The 24,615-nt window shown below is 33.5% G+C and overlaps 1 protein-coding gene across 1 annotated transcript in view; it reads right to left on the reverse strand.

Moving 5' to 3' along the window:
* Positions 1-24,615, reverse strand: part of LOC129940919 (uncharacterized) — a 480,879-nt gene that overhangs the window by 191,237 nt on the left and 265,027 nt on the right. Inside the window, exon 4 of the mRNA XM_056049447.1 lies at positions 10,621-10,742. Within this exon, the coding sequence (XP_055905422.1) occupies positions 10,621-10,742 (122 nt within the window). The remainder of the gene's footprint in view (positions 1-10,620; positions 10,743-24,615) is intronic.

Here is a 24,615-nt window from a genome sequence, read left to right on the forward strand (position 1 = left end):
TTTGAGCGATATCAAGAAGCGAACATCAATTTTTACCTAATGTACGGATTATTTTTTGTAGATTTTTTTTGTATGAAAAAAAAGGACTGTTGGATTTTTTATAAAAAAAACTCCTAAATATCGAAAACATTATTTTCTGTGAAATTTAAAAAAATTTAAGACAATATTTTTAATTTTTGAGAAGCTATTTGAGGCGAAAGTAAATTCTTACCAAGTTTTAGTATTTTTTTTTTTTTGTAAAAAAACTGTCAATTAGATTTTTCTCACAATTTTTCTGAATGTTAACAACAATATTTTTCAAAAGATAAAAGTAGTTTAAAGCCAATATCTCACAGTTTTGAATAGATATTTGAACCGAAAATCAATTTTTACCAACTTTTTTTAGGTTTTCGTTTTTTGTGAGAAAACTTTAAATTCGATTTTTCTCAAAATTTTTCAAAATGTTGAAAACAATAAAAAATAAATCAAAATTTTTCATAATGTTGAAAACAATATTTCCTAAAAGATAAATTAAGTTCGAAGCCATAATCTCAAATTTTTGAAAAGATATTTGAATCGAAATTCAATTTTTACCAGCTTTGTATAATGTTTTGTTTTTAGGTTATTATTTTTTATACAAAAAAGTGTAAATTTGATTTTTCTCAAAATTTTAGCAGATTTTAAAAACGTTATTTTTCGCTGTACAAAATTGTTTTGAAGATAAAATCATTTTTTATTCGTAAAATTTTCGAGGTGAAATATTTTTTTTCAGTTTTTTCGATTTATAAAAAAACCGTTAATTAGATTTTTTCCAAAAATGTATTTGTTTAATATTCTGTTAGAATTATCGTGTTTAATTGCAAAATCTATCAATAGTATAATAGAATAACAAAAACAATATCAGCAGTATGAATACTACCGAATAAAGCTAAAGTGCAATCTTACTAAGGATGGGTTTTTGACATTTACACGAGTCTTAAATGGATCTTATGTGATTGCGTTCTCGAATGTTGGTACGATTTGTATTGCATTTGTATCTCAATGGCTGTGTTCGTTAAGTAGTTGTGCATTTGGAATCATGTGTTTTAGATTGGGGAACAAATCAATCTGTTACTGTTGATATTATTAAGTTTTGTAAATGAAACGGGGCTAATTTTGCAAGAGAAAACAATAAAAAAGATAATTAAGTTTTGCTATGTTTCCAATAAAGGTTTATCACAGTTTAGTTTAAAAAAATCTTTTTGGTGTTTCCCCCGCGCAAGAAGATTTACTGATTAAGTTTGACAGCACTTTCTAAAATGCAAATGGTGTTAGGATTTTTTCGATGAGTAAAGTGCAAGTGAGAGTTTGATACATATAAGAATATGCTTCCTGCTCCACATGCATTTTTTTATTTGATTAAAACAAAACTTTTTTTTGTATACACAAACATGCAAATAAGCAGACCGTTATGCATTATCTTAAAAAACCAACTCCTCCACATAGGTTCTTCTCCATTAATTTTGACTCTACTCCGATCCCCGACCGGAATTGAGTCGAATCAAGCTCATTTCAACCCGATTCATGTATATAAAGAACTGGGGCGATCTTTAAGCCCTCTTCAACACTACATTTCAATGTAGTAGTCTACGAACAAACCCCCTTCTTGAAGTTTTTATTTTATGTCAAAGCTGCAATTGTTAAATAAACTTTATTTATAGAATTTTAATTTTCAGATGTTTTCTTACCATTTATTTTTGAAAATTGTCCATTTTATTAGTTTTAGTTATATTTTTTTTTTTAGCTGAAGTTAATTTTAACTTTTGATTTTTACAAAACTTTCTTCTAATTGTGTGCTTTTTTTATTATTATTCAAACAGATCTTCTTTCAGTTGTAGAAATTTTTAATTACATATATTTATTTGAAGACCATATCTCATGCACAGGCAGCCTTTTAAGAATTATTTATTTCTACGCTCCAGACCTTTAAAAGTCAAGAAATGTCAAAACTTTTAAATTGACAAATCAGACAAATTGTAATTCCTATGGGAAGTTAATTAGATCTTAATAACTTATCTAAAACCGCTTTCGAAAAATAATTGTTTTTTAAGAAATTAAATGGAATTTTAATTTTTGAAAACAAACTTTTATTGCTGTTACATTTTTTTAATCTTAAAATACAGGAAATATTTTTAAACAGACACACGTATATGTATACATTCAAACCTGAGCAAGCTCGAAGGACACAGTGGTGCATTTTATTTTTGATATTGATACCTCTTCCCTCCTTCGGGTTCTTGAGATATTGCTGACAAAAGAAAATATCTCGAAGTACGATTGTACACATCAAAATCTCTATTAAGACCATAGATAAAGATTCTAGAGATCTAGAAACGCTGACAAATTTAAGGATTTTCAATACGAAAATTAAATAGACAGTCAAGAATCACCATTTTTAAAGCAAAATCAACAAATGATTTCTGTTTGATGAAGATTTGAGTCCTTTGAAAAGTATCAATATAGACTTTATCTTTCACTTGTCAAAAGTTTTCAGTGTCAAATTGTGATCACCTCTTTATAGACGTTCAGAAAACTTTTCTTATAAAGCCGACACCTGTGAATTTAAAATGGTCACCATTTTTGTAGTGATTTTTAACATTTTTATTACATTTTTGAAAAGTGCATTTTTTTTAGATCCAAACACAAAAATTTTAATTTTAGGTTTTTCTGGATAGTAATTTTTTGAGCCTAAGGAAGATGCAATGAAGGAATACAACAATTAAGATTAAAGCTTTTCGTTATCTTATGCAAGGCTTAGATAATCTTAATAGGTTTTGCATCTATGAGAAACAGTTTTATTCTCAAATAGTGTAGCTATTTTATGCCTGCTCTTCATATATCAACCTTGGGTTCTTATAAAAAATTTAAGAACATAAAATTTCGAAAATGTCTCTGTTTTTTCATCGCTTTGCATATAAGAAAATATATAAGGACTAAAATAAATTGATATAAATCGATAGAAAAAATGTAAATAATGAAACATATTGAAAACCTATTTGTTACAAAAAGAAAACAGAAACAAAGAACTCAATATGGTAGGTTGAGGTATGTTTCAATATTATACTTGTACATGTTTCAGCTTCATTGACTTTGAAGAACAAGTTTTACTTCATTAAATAACAAGATTTCTACTTATTTGCCCATTACATCAGGATTCTATCTTAAAATTATGCCCTACGACAATAACAAAAAAGAAAACGAAAAAAAATAACTCAATTTATCAACACAATTCCACAACACATATAAAAAGGACCTTTTGCGCGTTCTTATTTCAATCACTCAAAGTCACACCTCCTCTTACATCCTATACCCACCTACTTACAAAAATGTCATCCTATAAAATGAATATAAGAGGACACAACAAAAAATAAAAATAAATAAAAAGAAAAAGAAAAACATATAAATGTATGTAGAAGCAGAGTACCACTGGATGCCTATATAGTGCCTATCTACCTACCCTCAAGATTGCGTCAAGAGATAAAAATGTCCTTAAATACCTTTTCCATTACCAGAAACGGAACCGAATTATCTTATTTAAGGAAGAAGGAAGCTAAAGATGAACCATTAGCAAAAATATACTTTCGTCTTCTTCTTCTTTTTCTTGTCCTTCTTCATCTTCTCCTTCTTTTTCTTCAGCTTTTTCTATCACCTCGTTTAAGGACGACTTTTTTTGTGTGATCTTTTTATACCAGCAATATAAACATTTTACTCGTATAGATATAAAATTAATGTACACAAATATATCCTTCCAAGGACGAAACACTTACATTCATTGGAATTTTGGTTTTGTTGTAAGAGAAAATAAACACACAGCACATAAATACAGGACATCATCATCTTGACCTTGAGGCGTTTTTATATTTTGCAAAATCATTATAGTCTGTATGTAGGAGGGCGGTAAGGTAGGCCACAGGTGTAGGATAGGTACATACATTTCTTATAAAGGACTTGCCTATAAAGCCAGGTTATGATGGCTACTTGAACTTTTGCATGCCATAACATAAAAAAGAACATCACCAACAACAACAAAAACGAGAACAAAACAAAGAAACCTAAGTACCCATAAGTGTATTAAGGACGTACTTATACCCATAATAATAACATATACCTACATCTAAATCTAAAGCCTCTCCCATACTCTTAAGGAAACGAAAATATTCACACTTGAAATTGTTTTGCTTGGGTACAAGTGGCAAATGACTATGACTACCCATATTTTTGATCATTGTGTTGTCCTTTTTACAGGATGTACGACTACGAGTAGTATATTCGCATAGAAAGTGATTTGCCAGGGGAAAACTCAAAAAACACATTTACACCATCACTATATTCCCCCAAAAATCCCATCCCTGCATCCATCAGGACATCACCCATCACTGATGACTCCAAGCCCGTCCCGAATGCCAAACAAAAATAACAGAAATTCTTTATGTGAATATGAATACTGTTTGAGTGTGAAGCAGCGACGAGCGAATGTCCAGGACGTGATAAAACTTTAATTTTTCTCAAATTGTATTTTGATGAGGATAAACGAAAAGGATGGTAATTCGAGGGCAATGTGAATTCTGGTATAGCTGAGTGTGGAGCATGTTGAAGTTATAGAGACCACAGACCTTATCTATAGCCTTCTTCTAGAGATGTCGAGATAAACAACACACTTCCCAACGTGCTCGTCCTTGTTCTCGTCCTCGTATCAACCTACTGCTCTATATGTTGAGCAAAGCAAATGAACTGCCAGTGCCAGGCCGCCCGCCAGCCAGACCGAAAAAAAGGTCAAATAGAATTATTGAAAATTCGGAGGTGTTTTTGTATACTTATGGAGAGGCGAGGCCCTCACTTTATAAAAAGCATCATCACATCCCAGGCTTCATGTTTGGCATTTAAATTTTTGCGAATTTATGTTAATGTAAGCAGCAGATGTCGCCGTTTTAAGCCCTGTTAGGCTAACGTGCTAACGTGAAGGCTGAAGGATACAACAACAAAAAAAGAACGTCGCTCGTAATCTGTTCTCTATAGAGGAAAAACGTGCATAGAACTTCGATTCGAATATTGCTAAAGCTAATAATGAGTTTGCTGCATGCAGGCTCAAGACTCCAATTTTCCTTTGTAGAGAAAAAGTGTCCCTATTTTATATATATATTTTTTATTTAAAAATGTTCACCCAAAACAAGTTCAATACAAAAACATATTGAACTAGACTTGATTTTATTATTAGACAAAAATAGTTCAAGTTAAAAAAATAAGGCACATTCAAAGACACGATTTACAAATTTCCACCCTTCGTAAAGGAAATTTTTTTCTTGAAGTTATGTTTTCAAAGAGTTGATATGAGTTCGTAGTCCGCTTGAATATCTAAATGTGTTTTCAAACTATGTGAATTCAATATTTTGTATTACAGACTTAATGAAAAAACTTTGAAATAATGACAGTATTCGAAATAAACATTCACTGACCGGAAATTGAGAAAGTTACAATTTGCTTTTGACATCCTATATTTTCTATGTTTTTTGATAACTTCGTGACAGTTTATCAAAGCATGGGATTTAAAAGTCTTATATTGAGAATCCACTCAATATTAGACAACGATAGACAACAATCCCGTCTTTCGGACTTACACAACTTAATGGTATCTAAATCTTATCGGAAGTCTAACAAAGCCGATGGAGCATATGGCTTAGTTGCGCAGCTTTTCAAAGCGGCTTGAGATACTTTGGTTATAAGCATGTGTCAACTTATCAGTAAAATGTGGTTGGAAGAAAGTGAGCTCAGTTTTCAGTGGATACTGTAATAACTAAAACTGCACCTACTAGTCTAAGACCCATCGTCAAGAATAGATAGATCTTTATCAATATGACCAGCTTATACCAAAAAAAGTCCAAATGCAATAAAATATCTGCATTGCGACTGATTCAATTCGACACCCACCACATTTGCTTCGATTTCAAGACCGCATAAGACAGCATCTATAAGGTGAAACTAATAAGAGCCATGTTAAGTTTGTCCGTTTGTGCAGGAAGACCATGGAGAATTTCGCACTGGTCCATAATGTTTGGGAACAACTTAACCGAACCTTTCGATCTCAAAAAAGGTGTGATTGATTTAGCGATACCCTAAAAGGAATAAAGCAGAGCTCCCAAGTCAACACTAGAAGCAGATGAAGAAATTAATATAATTGAAAGAACTTAGCGTTATGTCTGTCAATGAGACTTTTGTGAGTATTGAGACAGAGGGACTAAAATGGGTTCAGCGGTTAATGAGGGCGAAAGAAAGTGTCGCTTGCATCGAGATAACTAATTAATTTTCAGAACTTGGTATCTGTATTACCGATCACCTGTTATGAAACGATCACATTTTAGGATTTCTCCGAAGGTGCAAGACATTTTTCATCCCTTGTAATTTAAAAAAGCCTTCATTCTTCTAAAACTTAAATAAAACTCTCATATTTCTGTAGGTGCACTTAAATCAAATATCTTTGGGATAGGGTCTAAAAAAGAGCTTTCAAAATAATAGGCAACAGAACAATAATCGATGTACTTACATCTTTCGAATACCGCCGCAATGTTCCTATCGTTTCGTTGTTTTACCGATTTTTTTACAAAAAACGTTCTGTTGAATTATCCAGTTGCATTAACCCTAATCCTTCTAACAATTGTCTTTTAATACTCGCACTTCTAGGATTGTTCATCAGTTTACCATTGGACTAAATTTCGGACGTATGGTTAAGCATATTTGTTCTTTTTTGAACCGCACATTGAGAATGTGTAGTGCTTCAACCAACTCTGGTTTTCTTTTTGATATTCAAATCTCTTTTTAAATCGTTCCCTATTTTCCTAAAGCTGGCACTGCGTTTAAGCTTCATTGATGTTAAGGCTATTTATAACCCTCTAAGTGCCTGTTTACCGTCTCGGTCAAAACATCACCCTCGATAGCCTTAACTTTGATGTAGTTAAGGACTTTGTCTATCTGGATTCCGCTTTGAATCAAAAAATAACACCAGATCAATGAAGAACTACTCTGACTAATAGCTGTTTCCTTGGGCTAAGAAATAACTGGAAAAGTAGAACCCTCTCTCGATCAACCAAAATATGACAAAAGCACCTTAGGTCGTTTTGAGACCGACTATTTTTTTGGGTTATTTAATAGCAGATCCTGATAAAGCTGGGTAACGTAGAGCGCATGGAAACCAATGCTCCCTTCCGGGATTTCTTCTAATCCACGCCTACAGGACAGTGCAGTAGTGGAAAGCCGTGGATCAGGTGGCGCAAAGAAGTGAAAAGTTACCTAACCCAGATTGGAGTGCACAATTGGTTGAGGTCCTAATTCACACAAGACTCTAACACCACCTTAATTAAGTAATTTTTCGACTTTGAGTGATATTTTTGGCAAAATTGTATAGACAGTTTCTTTTACAAAAAAAATACTAGTCGACTTTTGTAAAATTTTTATTTTTACATAAATATTTTGGGGGCAAATAACGGTATTGGCATTATAAAAATTTCATCTTATATGTACATATTTTTTGAACCAAAGAATGAAGTCCTCTCAAAACTTCAGCCTCGTCGAGAGGAGAGGGAGGGGTTCATTGACCTGGGCCCGATATTTTCTAGGGCGCGTAAAATTGAAAGCAATGATTAAAGTGTTTTTTTTGTCATTATACTCCATGGTCATCATCACTATACCTAGTTCCAGTTATTTTTAGGAGCTCGAAAATTTCCATGTTATCTATCTATATAATCAATTGTTTCGCTTTTCTTATTTAATTTAACGTAAATTTCTAATTTATATTATTTTGAAAAATTATAAAGTCATTATATTTATTTCGGTTTCTGTTTTTATAAAGTTTTTTTTTTCCTTCTATTTTTGTTTCTGCTGGGAACGAATTTTTTGTGACGGTTTCGGGGGACCGGAAAATTCCACGCAAACGTTTTTAAACTGTGGTTTCCGTAATATTAATCAATTAATATTTTGAATAAGTTATTTACTGTAAATTTAAACGGTATCAAATAACTTCCAAGTGTGTATATGTAGGAAATTGTTGTTCTGTCGCAATCACATTTTTTGGTATTGTTCAAAAGTGTTTTACTTTGTTTAGCAGCAGTTCCCAACGATGGGAAATTCTTAAGAAAAATGTGCCCGGATCCCTTCACAAACTTTTCGATACAAGATGGTCAGCTAGAATTGAGTCAGTGAAACCATTTGCAAATCATTTGAAAAACCTTAGAACATCATTAAGTGATATTAGTTTAACTGCTGAAGCTCGAAGAGATAGAAATGGCATTTTAAAATGTATGCACAAATTTGAATGCTTCCTGATGTCTTCGATTTGGTGCAAGGTTCTTAGCTCTATAAATGAAAGAAGCATTATTTTTCAAGCCAGAAACATGACTACTGACGTTGAAATTTGAAATCTTGACAAGTTTATCTCCAATTTAAACATTATTTAAAACGGATGGGATCAAATTTTATCTGAATGCAAAGCAGTTGCTACTGGATTGGGGTATGTTTCAAAATCGTTTCCATTGAACTGAAAAAGGTAATTAAAGAGACATTTTTGAAAAAATCGAGGAGCCGGAGAGCAAATTAAAACAGACGAAGAAATAAATATTAAGAGAAGCAGATTTTACATCATAGTTGATTCAATTATATCCCGAATTTCACATCGGTTCGGTACGATACAAATTCGAATATTACATTTTCATTATTATGACAGTTTCCAACAACGGACAAAATTGAGATTAAAAACTCCGCTACAAGGCTAATTCAAAAGTATAACTCGCGTGCGTTTCAAGAGTTAAAAGAATAAATAATAATAATAAATAATCTTAAACACATTTATGAAACCAATTTTGAAGCAGAAGTTCCGCCATTGAATTTGCTCAATGCTATTTATTCTAACAACTTGGAGACGATGTTCCTCAAAATTTGTATTGTGTTCCGTGTGTTTTCCACCATACCTGTTACCGCAGCTAGTGCTGAACGTTAATTTAGCGTCCTTACCACAACAATTGTTCATTCTTAAAGTTTTAAATAATTCTGTAATATCTATCAATTTTTTACTTCAAAGTATCCATATGTTTTCTATAAGGGTAACTTTAATCATCATAAAAACGTCAATTCCGGTCAACCTGATACTTCGATACTGTTGGGTAACAACTTCTGCAAAACCATTACCTTGACAATCTTCTAAACACTACTTTTTTATTGTTATTTAAAAAAGAAAAAACTTGCATTTAATCTTTCTTTTGATCCCATATGTGACCCACAAATCTAATTTATCCATGATGCAATCCAAGTATGAGAACATTATTACAATAATTATATAGAATTTTCCAATGCCACAAAATCCACATAACCCTATATGAGAACATATTTCTGTAGCTACCTTCCATGTTAGATATCTTTCTCCATTACAGATGAGAACAGAAATCCAAACTTAAAGTAACCAAAAACCTTGAAAGAATCTCTAACTATATAAATCTAGATCTATCGTATAACCATTGTTCCTTGGTGCCAATTAAGGGAATAAAATCCCTATACCAACTACATATATATTTATATTCATTTGTATGTCATATCTATAGAACGACGAGCAGTAAAAGATGTAACCGCTGCAATAACGAGAAACAGATACACTCTTCTATGCGACTTTTACAATACCAAGTCTATCCAACAACAACAACAATATTGCATTTATTTTAAATCTCACAGTAGGATCTGTAACCACGAATCAGGGAGAAAATCACAATCTTCTGTAACTGAGCTGAACTCGCACTGTGGATAGGATATACAGGGTGGGTCAAAAGTGACTTCTAAGCTTAAAAAGAAACTCATCATAGTTGCATAATTTTGTCAAAAAAGAGCTGAGGTTCGTTCATCTACCTTGAGCTGGAAGATCTGTCGGAACTTTGAAGCGTATGTGGAACGCATTAAAGTCAGGAAATGCTCCAAAATGACGCTAATATGTTATATTTTCAATGACCAAACAGTGTCCATACAGTATTGATATTCTTTTGAAGAGCTGAAGCAGACAATTCTAGTTTAAATACGGGCGCTTAGCGCAGATAATCTACGAAGTATTATGGAAACTGCTTTAAAGCTCATCTCATTGATCAAGAACTTGCTGTTCATTTGAGGAGCAATATTTGCATTTTTTATGATTCTCAAATAAATATCTTACAGAAAATAAAATCTATAAAATGTATTACAACTTTGAATTAGGAAATCAATTTTGACCCACCCTGTATAAATATATGACTAGGCTATAGGTACAGTATGTATTGAGGTATTCCCTATTCAGTTGTCATTGAATTGCTTCAACTTCAAGCTAAGTTATATCACGTAACATACGAAACATACATATGTATATACAAAAACCCACACAATAGATATTCCCTTCTCGGATGAAAAGCTTCAGATACAAACGTGGGCTGCGAGCCATGACAACTTTTGAGCGAAATTCCATCATTAGGAACGTAACCGCATCAAGTGCATACACTTCTTCGTTCATATGTGGATGAGTTTTTGTTATTGTATGAGGTAAAAGGGGGTAAAAATACATATACATATGTTGTGGTTATATTATATAGTTGTTCAAAAACTTACCTTCTAACGAACCAGTGTATATCCTTGAGATGTCATAATCCATTGGTCCAACGGTATTCTCGATTTCGACATCTGGTGTAAATACAGAAAGCGGATCCTGGCGCAAAACAAGACGAAACTCTCTGTAAGAAAATAAATTGAGAGAATTTTAATTTAATTTAATTTAATTTGTTTGATCATCAACAATAATACAATGTTCAAAGAACAACAGTTAAAGTCAATTTTGTCATTTCTATGTGTGCCAAGGAATCCTTCCAGGAATCGGAATGGAATAGACTAACCTAAGTTGGGCTTCAAAGGCATCAACAACTTTTATTACAAGTAGAACTGGAAGTGGATAAAAGAAGAAAGTATGATTGTTAAGCTCTCACATCCATTGTTTGCAATTGACCATGGGTGTATTTTGTTAAGGTTGCGCCCTTGTGACACTTAAACAAAACAAAACAAAATTTTAACTTGTACCATTAAATTCTATAACTGCCGTTTATGGATTTACATCCATATAAATATAAGTCGAAGTCAAAGGGAAAAGGGTTTGAAAGCAGGTTTCAGTGCACTTTGGTTTTGATTGAAAATGGAAATTACTGGGAAAGACAAAGACGACATTCGCGTAGTACGGCTTAAGAACGAATATCTGTACTTGATAGTACGACCAAAGTTAGGTTCGGGGATATACTGATGAACATTGCTAGAAGCACGGAATTATCCGAGCAAGAAAAATGTGAGTTGGAAAACGAATATGAAAAGCTAAGAATACTGTCGTCAGAAAACAATGTATTGGATTAGAATTTAAAGACAGGATACCATTTTTAAAAAAGAGAAAGAGTGTTGGAGATAGAACAGAGCCCTGGGGCACATCAGCATTTATTTTGTGGTTTTCAGACTTGAATCCATCCATTATACATTACATTACACACTACTCAGCACATAAATGTACAGAGTAGAGAACAGCGCACCTTGAGCGACTAGACTTTGTGAAGTGATTACAACACAAGACATTAATACAAGACAGAAGGACAGAAGAACAGAAGACGAAGAACAACAGACAGAAAGAACACATGACTAGCGGTAGGTTTCGAGATGGTCCACCATCTGTCTACTAACCACGCTCACTGATACTTGATTTCGCTGATTGATGGGAATCTAAGCTTTATCAATGACTAAGCCGTTGCATTGAACCCATCCAATACTACTTGTATTGAACGATCAGAAAACTAACGAAATGAAGTCGGAATTCATGAAATATGGAAGCATGCATTTTCAATAAGGGAGGCTATCAAAGGATTTGATATATTATATAGTAAGTCCTAAAATCTTACTTTCTCGAAAATTATGTAAGGATTCGCTCTACAGGTGAAATGAAGATCACCAGTTGAATAATTGCTGCAAAACCCGTACTGGCGGTCATTAAGATCTTCGAGATATTTCTTGAGCTGATAATTAATAAGCGTTTCCATGATCTTGAAAACAAGGGACGTAGGTGCGATCGTTCGGTAATAACAGGGTGAGGAAATTCAGCAGGACAAATGCTGTTTTCCATCCGCTTGGCACGAGACCTGAGGAGTAGCACAGATGAAATAGCTCTCGCAATTGTTTTACAAGCGTTTTTATGTTTGTTAAGATCTTAAAGGACTCTTGCTACAATACAAGTGTGAAATAAGATTAGTAGTATATAATCAGCAACTTATAACACTCACTGGCAGCATTGAATTGGCGTTGAACTGAAGTTTTAAAGAAGAGAAAAGATTTATTTAAAGAGCAAACAAATATAGTGTCATTGAAAGTTAGCGTAGGAATCGAGGAAAACGAAGAATTTCTTATGTTTCTTACTAACATTTTTGACACTGGAGTATTTTTTACCGTAAATTTTGGTCGTTGATAAATTTGGTCGGTCAAATATGGACGTTGCAGACGTTCCTGACTTCCTTGAAATTTTTCCAGCTTTCTTTATTAGTGTTGGCTGTAAAACAACGGAAACTTATTACTTAAGCCTTATTAAAAACAGCACTGGCGTCAATGTCACAATCGAGGAAGCAAAGTGACCAGTTGAAGATCCTGAAATAATTATTAAGACCGTTCTTAATAACCGCCACACGGTTTTGACAAGAGAAATTTGCAGACATAACAATTTGGTCAGATGTGTCTAGAGAAGATAAAACACTAATGAGTCAAGAGTGCTTTCTTCTCGACCTTCTACGACCGATATTCCAGTATGCTCTTTCACTGGCTGATCAAGGTGGTTCAACAGAGCGAAGAACTCAGCGCACACTCCTTCGGGTGTTGTCTGACCCGAATGCAGAACCTGCAAGAGTTGTTAAGCCCTTCAACGATTACAGTGTGAGAATAGGATGAAACAATGCTTTGGAATCAGACAAAGAATCAAATTCGCGAGAAGTTGATAATCTGTGAAGATTAAGGCTTCAATAAAGGAAGCAATATTCAATGATGTATGCTTATTTACAATTCAAACCACATAAAACTAAAAAAGAATTGGCTTAAAGACCATATTGTGGATGATAAGCAATATTATTCCAGATGTATATGGCAAGTCAATGGTGCGAAAAGAATAATAACATAAGGCTGAATCGGAATCCTCACCTACTTCGGTTTCACTTACTACTAAAACAGCTGACCTGTATGAAACAGTATAGCGCTATGCTAACAGAAATCTTGTTCAGCCTTCGAATATAAAAATAATAATAGTATAGAATTGTCTAACAAACTTGTAAGTTCGAAAATGGATCGCCATTATATCCACAAAAAGTCACTGCTACTTCTTTCGAAAATGGGGAAACTGTCACTGTCAATTCGGAGCGTTATGATCATATGATAACAACATTTATTTTTGCCTGCTATTAAAGAATACGACTTGGAAAATATGTGGTTTCAACAAGACGCTGCGACATGCCACACAACTCCAGTGAATATGGCTTTATTGCAAGAGACATTTCCTGCCCGCATAATTTCTCGTCGTGTTGATATAAACTGGCCACGAAGATCATGCTATTTGACACCGCTGGGCTTTTTTTTCTGGAGCTACACAAAAGATCGTGTTAATGGAAATACATTTTTAAATTGTTAGCACTTAAAAACCAACATTGTCTTGTTGTATGTCAATGCTGACATACCGCTAAATATGTGTCAAAAATTGGTCGAAAATTACCTCAAAAGAATCACTGCTTGTAACAATTCGCGTGGTAGTCATTTAAACAATGTAGTATTTCTCATTATTATTATTAGTATTATTTCAACATTCTTATTTTATAATGAAAAGAAATATCAAGAACAAATTTGTTTAATATGTGTTTTATCTACGTTTACTTTTGAAACCTCAAAACGGATAGCCCTGCTTTTAAAATTTACCTTTTTAAACTTTACTTTTTCATTTATTTTTAGCTTACGACTGTTGTGCCAGTTTGTATTTCAAGTTTGCTTATGAAAACGTTCAAACATCCTTATTAACATTAAGAAGCCTGCTTAGGCATTTTTGCATTAACATTTGTTCCAGTGAAAATATCTGTAGGTAATCAAAGCAAATAAAAGCTTTACTTAGTCGGAAATTTTGTTTAACATTATTTTCCAATGAAAATGTGTGTTCATTTGGATTTCCAAGAAAATCTAAGAGTATGTTAATTCAAAGAAAATGTTACGAAAAGCAATCATAAGAAATATAAAAATTCATTAAATTTCTTTAACGTAAATATTTTATGTTTTATATCGTGACCCGTATACCATTAATTGGTTGATTTAAGTGAGTATACGCCTAAGTGAACCTCATAAATATATGTGACACGTGCGTCGTATAAAAAATACAAAACTTAGTTTAAGAAGTCTTAATCTAACAAAAGCAGAATTGTTAATAATCGATTCTAAGTATTAAATAAAGATCGTAGATAAAAGTTAGCTTATGTATCGAAAGAGAAGACAAGCTCTCGTCGAATTAAGACTCAAGTTGCTGGAGATAAATTCAAACGCAAAAATAATTGTAACAGGCGATAAATTACAAATTAATGGTAAATCGTTTGTTTACAAATATTCACGAGGTTTGGTTGTCAAAAAAAAGTCAGGCATGGCTTTAATCTGCCTTAGTATAAGTAACTTAAATTTAAAAATCTTAAAAAAGTAAATATCTTATCTTATAATATTACTGGTTTCAAAAGCAAAATATTATAACCTGATTTTTTTAATTTCATTCAAAATTATTATGTAATACATTTTTTGGAAACTTTTGTGGAAAAAAAAATTAAAACAATTCTTTAAAATACTTTAAGGAATTCAATATTTTATGGTCACCCGCAATAAGATCAAATGTTCATGGAAAGGCCAGTGTTGGAATTTTATGTGGTGTAAAAAAGGCTATAAGCACCAATTTTGCAAATAGAATTATTTAATAATACTTAATATTGCTATTAATTAACATACTTAAATTGCAATAACTGGCAGTTTGACTTTGTTACCCTAGTTGACTTCGAAAAGAACTCCAATGTAGATAATTCTTTGTTAATTGGAGACTTAAATGCTAGGATCGGGAACTATCAAAATTCTCCTGCCCCAACACAATCTCGCACAACACCCCCAATCTTAACAGAAACTCGAAAAAAGATGCCTTAAACCGAGATGGAAGACTACTTACTAAATTCCTTGAAAATTTCGGACTATCCGTGATGCATGGAGCCTCTAAACAAGACGCTTCGGGAGAATTCACATGCGTAAGTGGCCAAGGACAATCTTTTATTGATATTGCAGCTATATCTCATGAGTGGCTTAATCTATCATTAGATTTTTAAGGAGGAGTGGCGAATTTCTCATCTCACTTTCCGATTGAAGTAAAGGTTCAGGTTGCTAATGAAATTGTACTGAGACAATCAACTAACTTTTTAAAATTGAGGTGAAAAGAGAATTGTGTCGATCTATACAAATCATTACTAAGCCGTAACGTCAACTCTATTTCCTCGTGTCAATATAACAGTATAGGCAGTTATGATGAACATATTACAATAGTTATCAAGGCCTCAGCAACATTTGCGCTCAGTAACAACAGCCGAAATCATGCTTGTGTGAAACTCCGTAAACTTTCATTTGTTTATCTTAAGTTGTTCAGATCTACAAACGATCTAACTTTTAAAAACATTTATCTTCATGTTAACAAGGATTTCAAATGACTTTGTTCTAAAAAAAAAAGTTTATTACGTCAATATAATGTTGTAAAAGAACTGGAAAATTGTAAGAACTCGCAGGATTTCTGGAACAGTGTTCTTGAGCTGGGTGATCGTGATAGAAGCATGGTGACTACGCTCGAAGTTGAGACACTAGAAGCTCATTTTAAAACTCTTTTGTCAGCTGATGAGAATCACCATGCTTTCTGTTATGCACAACTCAATGTTACTATCTGCGAACTGTATATTCCTATTAATCGTCCTGAGCTTAAAACTACTCTGAGTAAAATGAAAAATAATATGGCTAATGGAATAGATGGCATTCCGATTGAATTCTACAAGAATAGTACGGAACAAGCTTTATGAAAATTCTTTTGTTCCGAACAACAACCGACTCACCATATTCCAGGAAAGATTTCGGTCGGGTTTCTCAATGCAAGGTCATATATTCACTCTGACAAGTATTTCCAGCAGATCGATTGAGCAGAAAAAGAAATTATATGCCTGTTGTGTGAATTTCTTAATGTTTTATGTCAACTTTCTTGCCTCATATACTGCATCAGTATTGGACGGAACTTTAATTCTCTGAATGGTTTGAAACAACATCAACTGCAAATCAACAAACTTAATATATTTTGTGAATCCTGGAGACTCAGTGTCAATACTCAAAAGACAAAAAAATTGATTTTTGAACCGTGTCAGAGAATAAAGCTCGCAGAAGAAAACTCGTCCCTAAACAACGCACCAATTGAGGGCGGTCATTATTTCAAATATCTTGGAGTTTTGCTGTTTTACACTCTTAGTGTTTCGAAACACATAAAAGAAAAAAGCAACGAAGCCAAAGTAGCTCTAAACTTGATGTGACCAAAGGTTTACTCTAACCAAAAAATCGATCTTGAATCCAAATAGAGTGCTTTTGAAGCAATTGTGAACTGCTGCATGTGTTTTTTTCTGAGGCTAACAGTTACATGTTTAGAGCCCTAGTCGAAATACTGAATCTTATCTCTAAGTCGCATAGAACTGATCTTCCACAAATCTGAAGCCTTTGTAATACCTGAGAAGCAGAAGGCACCACACACTGCTTTGCATCCTGTCCTCTACTCCAAATCGGCTCTTTGGATGGTCAACAGTCTATAGACACTACAAATTTGCTCTAAATGACCGCAATATTTTTAGATAAATTTACAATCAGTTATTGCAATTGATGGTTAAACAAAAGTTTCCTACTTATTATTTTGTGTTTCAAATCATGTAAAAATTGATATATTTTTTTATTTCAAAATCATCTCACTTGATGCTTAAACAAACTATAATTTTCTTTTTATAAATAATTAGTTGAACTTATGTTTATCATTTAAATTTTAACTTTTAATTGTGTTTTTATTATGAAACGTCGATCAGAAAGACGACAGAATTGCCATGTCCATATTCTTAAAGAAAAACATTTGTTAATAATTTATATCTTAAAATAAAGAGACTATCCATCTAACTGTAGTACTCGTAGAGTAATGGTTAGTGCGTTGTCATGCAAGGGCTCTTAGGTTCAATCCCTGCCTGTGTCACCTAACTTTTTTCACGGGTTTCGAGGAATTTACAAATCCTCCACGAGTAATTCTTTTCATGAAAAGTGCTTTCTCAAATTAGCTGTTCAGATTTGGCATATAAGCTGTAGGTCCATCTCTTACAACATTACTCGCACGAAGGAATGGTTGAGAGTTGTATTTAATTCACAAGGCCCTTATTTTTCATGGACTGTTACGCCACCTAATTTACTTATTTATTTTTCTATCTTTCTATCTCTACTAAGCTAAAGTAAAGAAAGAAAAAATGATTGCCTCTTAAATGACTGTATTAACTTATCAAATAGAATGTGGAAAAAGTGTCAATTAAACTCTTTGTATTTCATTCATCGGGAATGAAGCTTCAAGGTGAAAGAACTGATGAGTATTCCTGGAAAAGCTATTTTAATAGTAAAACTGTTTGAAAGGAACACACAATTAGCTTTCTCCCTACTCCACTGTTTAAAAATGTACTAAGAATGTTACATATTTTTTAAAAGCTACTTTTTGAACAAGGTTAAAAACAGAAAAAGTATACGCCTAAGTATGCCACTTTATATAACCTTTGTTAAGGAGAGTTAAACGTGTCAAAAAATCAAAATACTCAATTACTCAAAAGCGAGATATTTCAATTAAGAACAAAAATCTGTTATAGAAAAAAACTGACAATTAATATTAAAGTTACTGAAAATAAGTTCGAGAAAAAACTTCGAAAATAAATAAATAGAAAATTTTAAATTTTCAAATTCAGTGAAAGATCCATCAAAGCGATTCAGTCAACGAAAGTTATCATAGAACAAGATAAGAATGAGACCCGACAATACTTTTGTCAAAATCAATACTCTTGTCAAAATTATTTTTTTTGTATTTATTTATTTATTTAAAAAACTGTCATTAGATTTTTCTTAGATTTGATAAAACTAGTTTGAAGAGAATATCTCCAATTCCTGAAAAGATATTTTACTCGGAAATTAATTTTTACCAAATTTTATTATTTTTTTGTATGGCATGACAACTATAACGGACTTATTACAGCGGATATTTTTGAGATGGACAACGACTGAATAAAACCTCAGTTAAGATTTTAATTTTGGATTGGGAGGATGGTATAGTTACAAAAGATACCACTATATTTCATGACTGACTATATTTCATGACTGGTCAAAGATAGAGTGTGGAGTTGGGTCGGGAATCTTCTTTCATTCCTTAAATGTCTAACTCAAGCGGAATAATCAATTTCAAACCAAAAAAAACACAACTATCTGTATCGGCATCTAGGCGACTTTTATGCTCAATACTATTCCAACAATGTCGGGATGAATTATCTATCCTCAACATCAACCTCCGTGTCACTCTTATTTGTGTTCCAAGCATTAATGAAAATCAACGGGCTGATAAGTTGCACTTGTAGAAAGGGAATATATTCCTCTTGGAGTTTTGGAGGGCAAAATGTTCTCAATATTTTCGATAATTCGGACACTGGCCGATAGGAGAGGATGTAACAATTTTGATTATCCCTCACAAACTCATTTCTAAACCTGCGAAATTCAACATAAAAGTAAAATTGTAATTGACTTTCTCTGTTAATGTCCTCCTCTGGTTTGTTCTAGAATGCTTTTGTTAAGCTTTGGAAGTGCATTTATTAAAGATCTTGATAAACTTTTCGAGATGAAAACCAAAGCCTTGATTTCCTTTACGCGACCAAATGGCTCTGTGAGCATGAAGGTGGTGCTCATTGCAATCCATCACTTTTTTTTAATCATGTAGTCACTTTTGACTGACCCTGTAGATATAAAATATTTGAGCATCAACCTCGTGGATACTAAGTACACCTTTTAAATCTAAATTTATTAATAGCAATTAAATTTGGCCTATAAAACAAGAAAAGTCCATCAGATGCCAAATGTCATAAAAGTGATAAATGTCAAAAGTGACAGATATAAAAAATGACAGATGTCAAAAGTGACAGAATATTTTGCCTCTTTTTTCTAATTGCTTTCAGAATTTTAGAATCATTGAAAAAATGAGTGTTTTTTGAATGCGTGGTTTTCAATCTGGCAATACATTTTTTTGGAGTTGATTTTTTTGACAGCTGTCATTTGATTTATGCTCACTTTGGTTTTCCATTTCATTATGAATAGATAAAGGCACTGCTGAACAGCGTTTGTAAATTGTGCAATTCGGTTGGCGGATGCATTGATTTACTGAAGGAAACTTTTGGTGAGCGCTTTATCTCGCGTCTTAGACCTTTGGTGGGCGTGGCTTCCAAGGCCATGTGTCTTAACATCACTGTTTTTTTTCTTTGTGAAGTCGTTGATAGTACCCCAAGTACTGCAAAAAGTGGTCGAAAATTGTGCTTCTGGACTGAAATTTATTTGATCCAGCTGCCGGGCCCGCTTGCCCGAGATCATTTCTAAACGCACCTTACCTTTACTACAAAGCTTTATTTTTATTTATAATATTTAACACTTCTAAAAAAACAAATTTTGTTTAACATTAGGTAGTTGCCCAGTTTCGTCCCTTTAGATCGCGCCCTGAAATTATAATCGGGTTTCCTGTTCATTCCATAGGTGAATGCATAAGATCCTGTCCACCAGGAACTTGGCAAGTAAGAAATAAACACAATTATTACTTTTATTTTCTAACTAAAACTCAAAACCCTTTTAAGAAATAGTTCTGCGTCAAATGTTGATGTTAATATCGCAGCTATTAGGAGTTCAAGGTTGTGGCTTTTTAATCAACCTCGAGTTACATTTTGTGAATAAACACAAGCTGATGTGACAAAGAATTTTTCAAATACCTACAATACCCATTCAGCCTTTTGATTTCAAATTTCTGAGCTCTTATGAAAGGCTTTGAATAAAAGAATATCTAAAATTGACCTGCGGACATTATGGCATTATATTTCATTTCCATTTATACTCAACTCAATAATAAAGTATGCAAATTACAAACATGTACATCGCTGGAAACTATTTCTTCTGTTTGTACAAACTTAAAAGAAATTCTCAAGACATTGAGTGGTGGAGGACGAAAAAGAAGAAGAAGAAAAAGAAATGAATATAAATTTGCCATTTGAGCTTAAGTTTCACATAACGCATAGAAATTGCGAATCAACCATATGGAACGATATGACGACATGGTTCGTCGACGAAGGATGGTACAATCTCGTACATATAGTACATAACTTCAACCTTCCTCAAGGGCAGCTCTTGAATTCCCATTGAAGTTGTCCACTCTGTATGAAGTGTCGACAAGCAAGAGTATATTGGGGCCGTCCTCGCACTGCTGGTTAAGTGCAAATCAATGTTCTTAAGTTGCTCTCTCACCCTCCGGATCTATAACCAAGCTATGTAGCTCTATAATACTTTGGTCATGCCCATGATATTTATGTTAGTTCCTAGCCAACCATCACTATAGTGGCATAGTCATATCGTCGTCGTGCGGTCTAATGGAAGCAGCATCGACATCATCATAGAGAATATACATAGAGACGACCAAGAGTATGGCTTCCTAGCCACACAAATTCCTATACCTACCCTACCTACCTTACCTTAACAACTCAAGGCGCATAAAGAAGAGCAACAAATGAAAATCAACAATGTCGTTATAAAGTCACACTCGATCTCGAACACGAAGTCGTCGGAGAAGAAAACAGACCCGCAGAGGCTGGCCTGCTGGCTGGCTTGATACTCAGCAGAGATATAGGCTTGCAAATAAATTACCTCTGGAGTGTACCACGCTACTGCACTCGAGGGTCTTTGTCAAGGCTTGGTCGTTTGCGTTTACGTTTACGTTTACATTCGCCTTGTCGTTGTCATGCTGCTGGAGTCGTCGGAGCCATCATTTGTAAGGGATTTTTATTCATTTTTTCTAAAATACTTTTGTTAGAAGAAAAAAAGCAAACACATTTCGCGGCCTGGTTGTTAAATGGAACAAGTTCAACAAGGGAAAGGGTTGGGGATTGGAGGGTTTGTTTGTTAGATTAGAAATAGAAGAAAAGGAAAACGAAGAAGAAGAAGACCTTCCTTATAATAATATGCTTTCAAGATAATTTTATTTATTGATTATTTTTTCTTTCTCAAACCAACCAAGTTTAGGGGTTAAATGGCGTAATGAGGGCAAGTGCTTAAATCTTACGTCCCTTTTCCAGCAACAGACAGAATAGAAGATTTTTCTTTTATTCTCTCTTCGGAGGGATCGGAGGAAGGAAAGGGGTTGGGGAATTGGGGGAATTTACAAGCTCTTATTGTAAAACCCTGTAATGACATCTGAGAGCTGAGACATTTAACTCTGACGACGACGACGCTCGATATGATGATGATGGGAATGAAAGTATTGATTATTTTTATTTCTGTGTCGTTTAGCAAAATTTGCCTAATAGGTTCTTGTCTACAACAACAACAAGAGTTCCCCTTAACAGAAAAAAAACAACCCTTAGGCATTGCGTTTTGCATTATAGAGATAAAGAGGTGCGGTGGAGGAGTGGGTGAGTGTTACGAGAACACTAATTGCCAGACTGCTGATGTTAAGTATTCAAGAATTTCAATTGGATACATAAGTAGATATAAGCCGTAAGGCGTAAGGGAGGAAAATGAAGCGGAAAATGAAAATTTGTTTACAAAATAATCTTTTTCATTATATAAACTTTTGAATGTTGTGTTTTTGTGCTGCTGCTTGTGTTGCTTCTTTAGGCCACAGAGTTTTCAATTTTTAGGATTTAATTATGAAATAGGATGATTTCTGAATAACCACAAAAAACTTCTCAAGACAGGGACAGAGAAGTTGAAGTAATGAAAGGGAGACAGATTATTATAGAAATAAGTTGTGCGTAAATATGATGATGATGATGCTTTTTGATAATAAGGATGTGGTTTTTTGTCAACAGGCCCAACAAGGCAATAATCAGAGATACAAAATTAATTTAATAAGATTAAAAACACATATATATAGAAATAAATATTCTGAATGAAATAAGTAATTTATGAAATTTTAATGCGGAAGGAAGCTTTGTAGATATTTTAAGGTTACAAAATATGTAACAGTCATGAAGTTTTCAGAAATGAGTCGAGTAATTGCTAAAGTTTTTGTTTCCAATTCTTAAAAGTTAAGCAAAGAACTGTGTTATAAATTGAAGTAAAGTTAAAACAATTAGTTTTAATTTTTATTTTCAACTTCCTATCGATCAAATTACTATTTCAAAAACCATGTATAGGGTATTTCTATGAGGACTTGACAACTTTCTTTCGCAAACCATTTGAGATATTTCATAAACGTTTATTTAGGACTTGAAGTAGAATAAGAACATTTTTGAATAGAACCCGTCTTCGTTCAATTTGCACCCTAGAGCACTTTTATTCTAAGTGCTCTAGATCAATTTTCCCAAATTTTCAATTTGCAATAAACTGATCTTTAAAGGGGGTCTCTCAGGCTCTAATACTGGAATGTGAGTAAGGATTCGACGAGATCGTCAAAACAAATACTTTAGTTGATAACACTATTCAACTATGCATCTTATGTGAAAGAGACAAAATCAGTATTGTGTCAAAGGTATTCTTCCGTAAGGTTACTTTCAAATGAGTCAGTTACACATTTCGACGAAACGGCAAGTATTTCGCATTAAATTTTTCTTCTGAGCTTTTCCAAAGTCTTCGGTTTATTGGCATAAACTAATGACTTAACGTAGTCCAAAATTAGTCTAAAGGCGTTAAATCGCTCGAACGAGGTGCCAAATCAACTGAACATTTTTTTTTGGATAACAGACTCTTAAAACTTATTCTTCCATGAATCGATTGTTATATGGGTTGTTGAAACCACGTGTCATCTAAGTCATTATCATCTATCTAAAAAATAAAGCCCAATAACATTGATGCGAAAAACGAAGCAAACAGTAATTTCTTTGAAAAAGTTCATCCATTCATGAAAACAAATTGGATTTCACCTGACTTATAACGCATATATCCTTTTTTGACGAACCCATTGAACCAAAAATTAGATCCGTAATAGAATATATTGTTTCCATAAAGGTCATCATCTTAGCGTATCTTTACCAGAATTTAATCAGAATTTAATTAAATGATTTGGCTTCAAATCTCAAGTCAGCTTGTTCTTGTATGGACTAAGCCAAGGCCCTTATGCAAATTACACAATAATGTTGTATAATTCATAAGAACGCCGATAAATAGACTGATTTCGATAGTTTGATTCGGAAGCATGAACTGCAACAATATTTTAGACATCAATTCAACATCACACAACGAATTTGTAGACTTAAATTTTTGGGCTAAACTTATTATTACTATGGCAAGAATTCTCGTATCAAACACTCTTCGTAGGGGCCGGGTGGTAATGCGACTTGTCAATATGTGGATCGGCTAAGTTGAGGACGCACTGTTCGTAGGTTTCTTTACTTTTCAATAATTTAGATACTTTGACATGGTTCGTCTTAACTTCTTGCCTTACCCCGGTAATCGGGGCTCTGCTGGGGCTGACCTTTTCTTTCGACCTACACTTGGGACATAAGTTTATTTTTTGCCCTATGAACGTTACTCACCAAAACAACTTAAACCATCTAACGACTTTAAGAATGAACTTTTGGAATCCAGCGAGAAGACCTTAATTAAGGGGGAGTGTTAAAAGCACAGGGACTCCTTATTCTGTGATGCTCTCCAAATATTTAGGGACCACAACAAGTAGAAGCTATAGTACTCCTGTGACTTTTAACTGACCCAGCCAAGCAAAATAGCAAAGGTCTGCTAGCGGTGTGGCATCGAAGGCAAGCTGTCTGAAAATGGTCTTTACCTGTACATTGTCCAAAAGTGAAGTCACCTAACCTAGTTTTGACTCTTTTGAAATGTTCAGGGGATTCAGGGTAATCAAGTGCACACACGAGTTTTCCAGGAAATTCCTTAGAGAAAGCATTGCTAAGGTAAGGAATTACTGGGAGGGTTTGAAACTCAAACTCATTTCAGCTAAGGATATCGCTACGTCCTAAAATCTACTGGTAACAATGCAGTCAAGTCAGAAGAATCACAGAAGACCATTCGAAGTTAACTTTTTAAAATAGAAAATATCTAAGTACTATCCTTATTTTTAAGTGTTATGTCTGCTGATCTTGGTTAACACTACAAGTTTAAGCAGCTGCTTATAAACTAGTGCCGTAGGTAGGAAGTTCCCACTTTCGATAGATGAATATAATTTTCACGTATTTTTAAACACTATATTCACACATGGTTTTACTTAACACCTGTCTGATTAAGCCTAATGATAGGCAACGATAC

This window comes from Eupeodes corollae, chromosome 1 (genome assembly GCF_945859685.1).
Source record: "Eupeodes corollae chromosome 1, idEupCoro1.1, whole genome shotgun sequence".
Taxonomy (NCBI): Eukaryota; Metazoa; Arthropoda; class Insecta; order Diptera; family Syrphidae; genus Eupeodes; species Eupeodes corollae.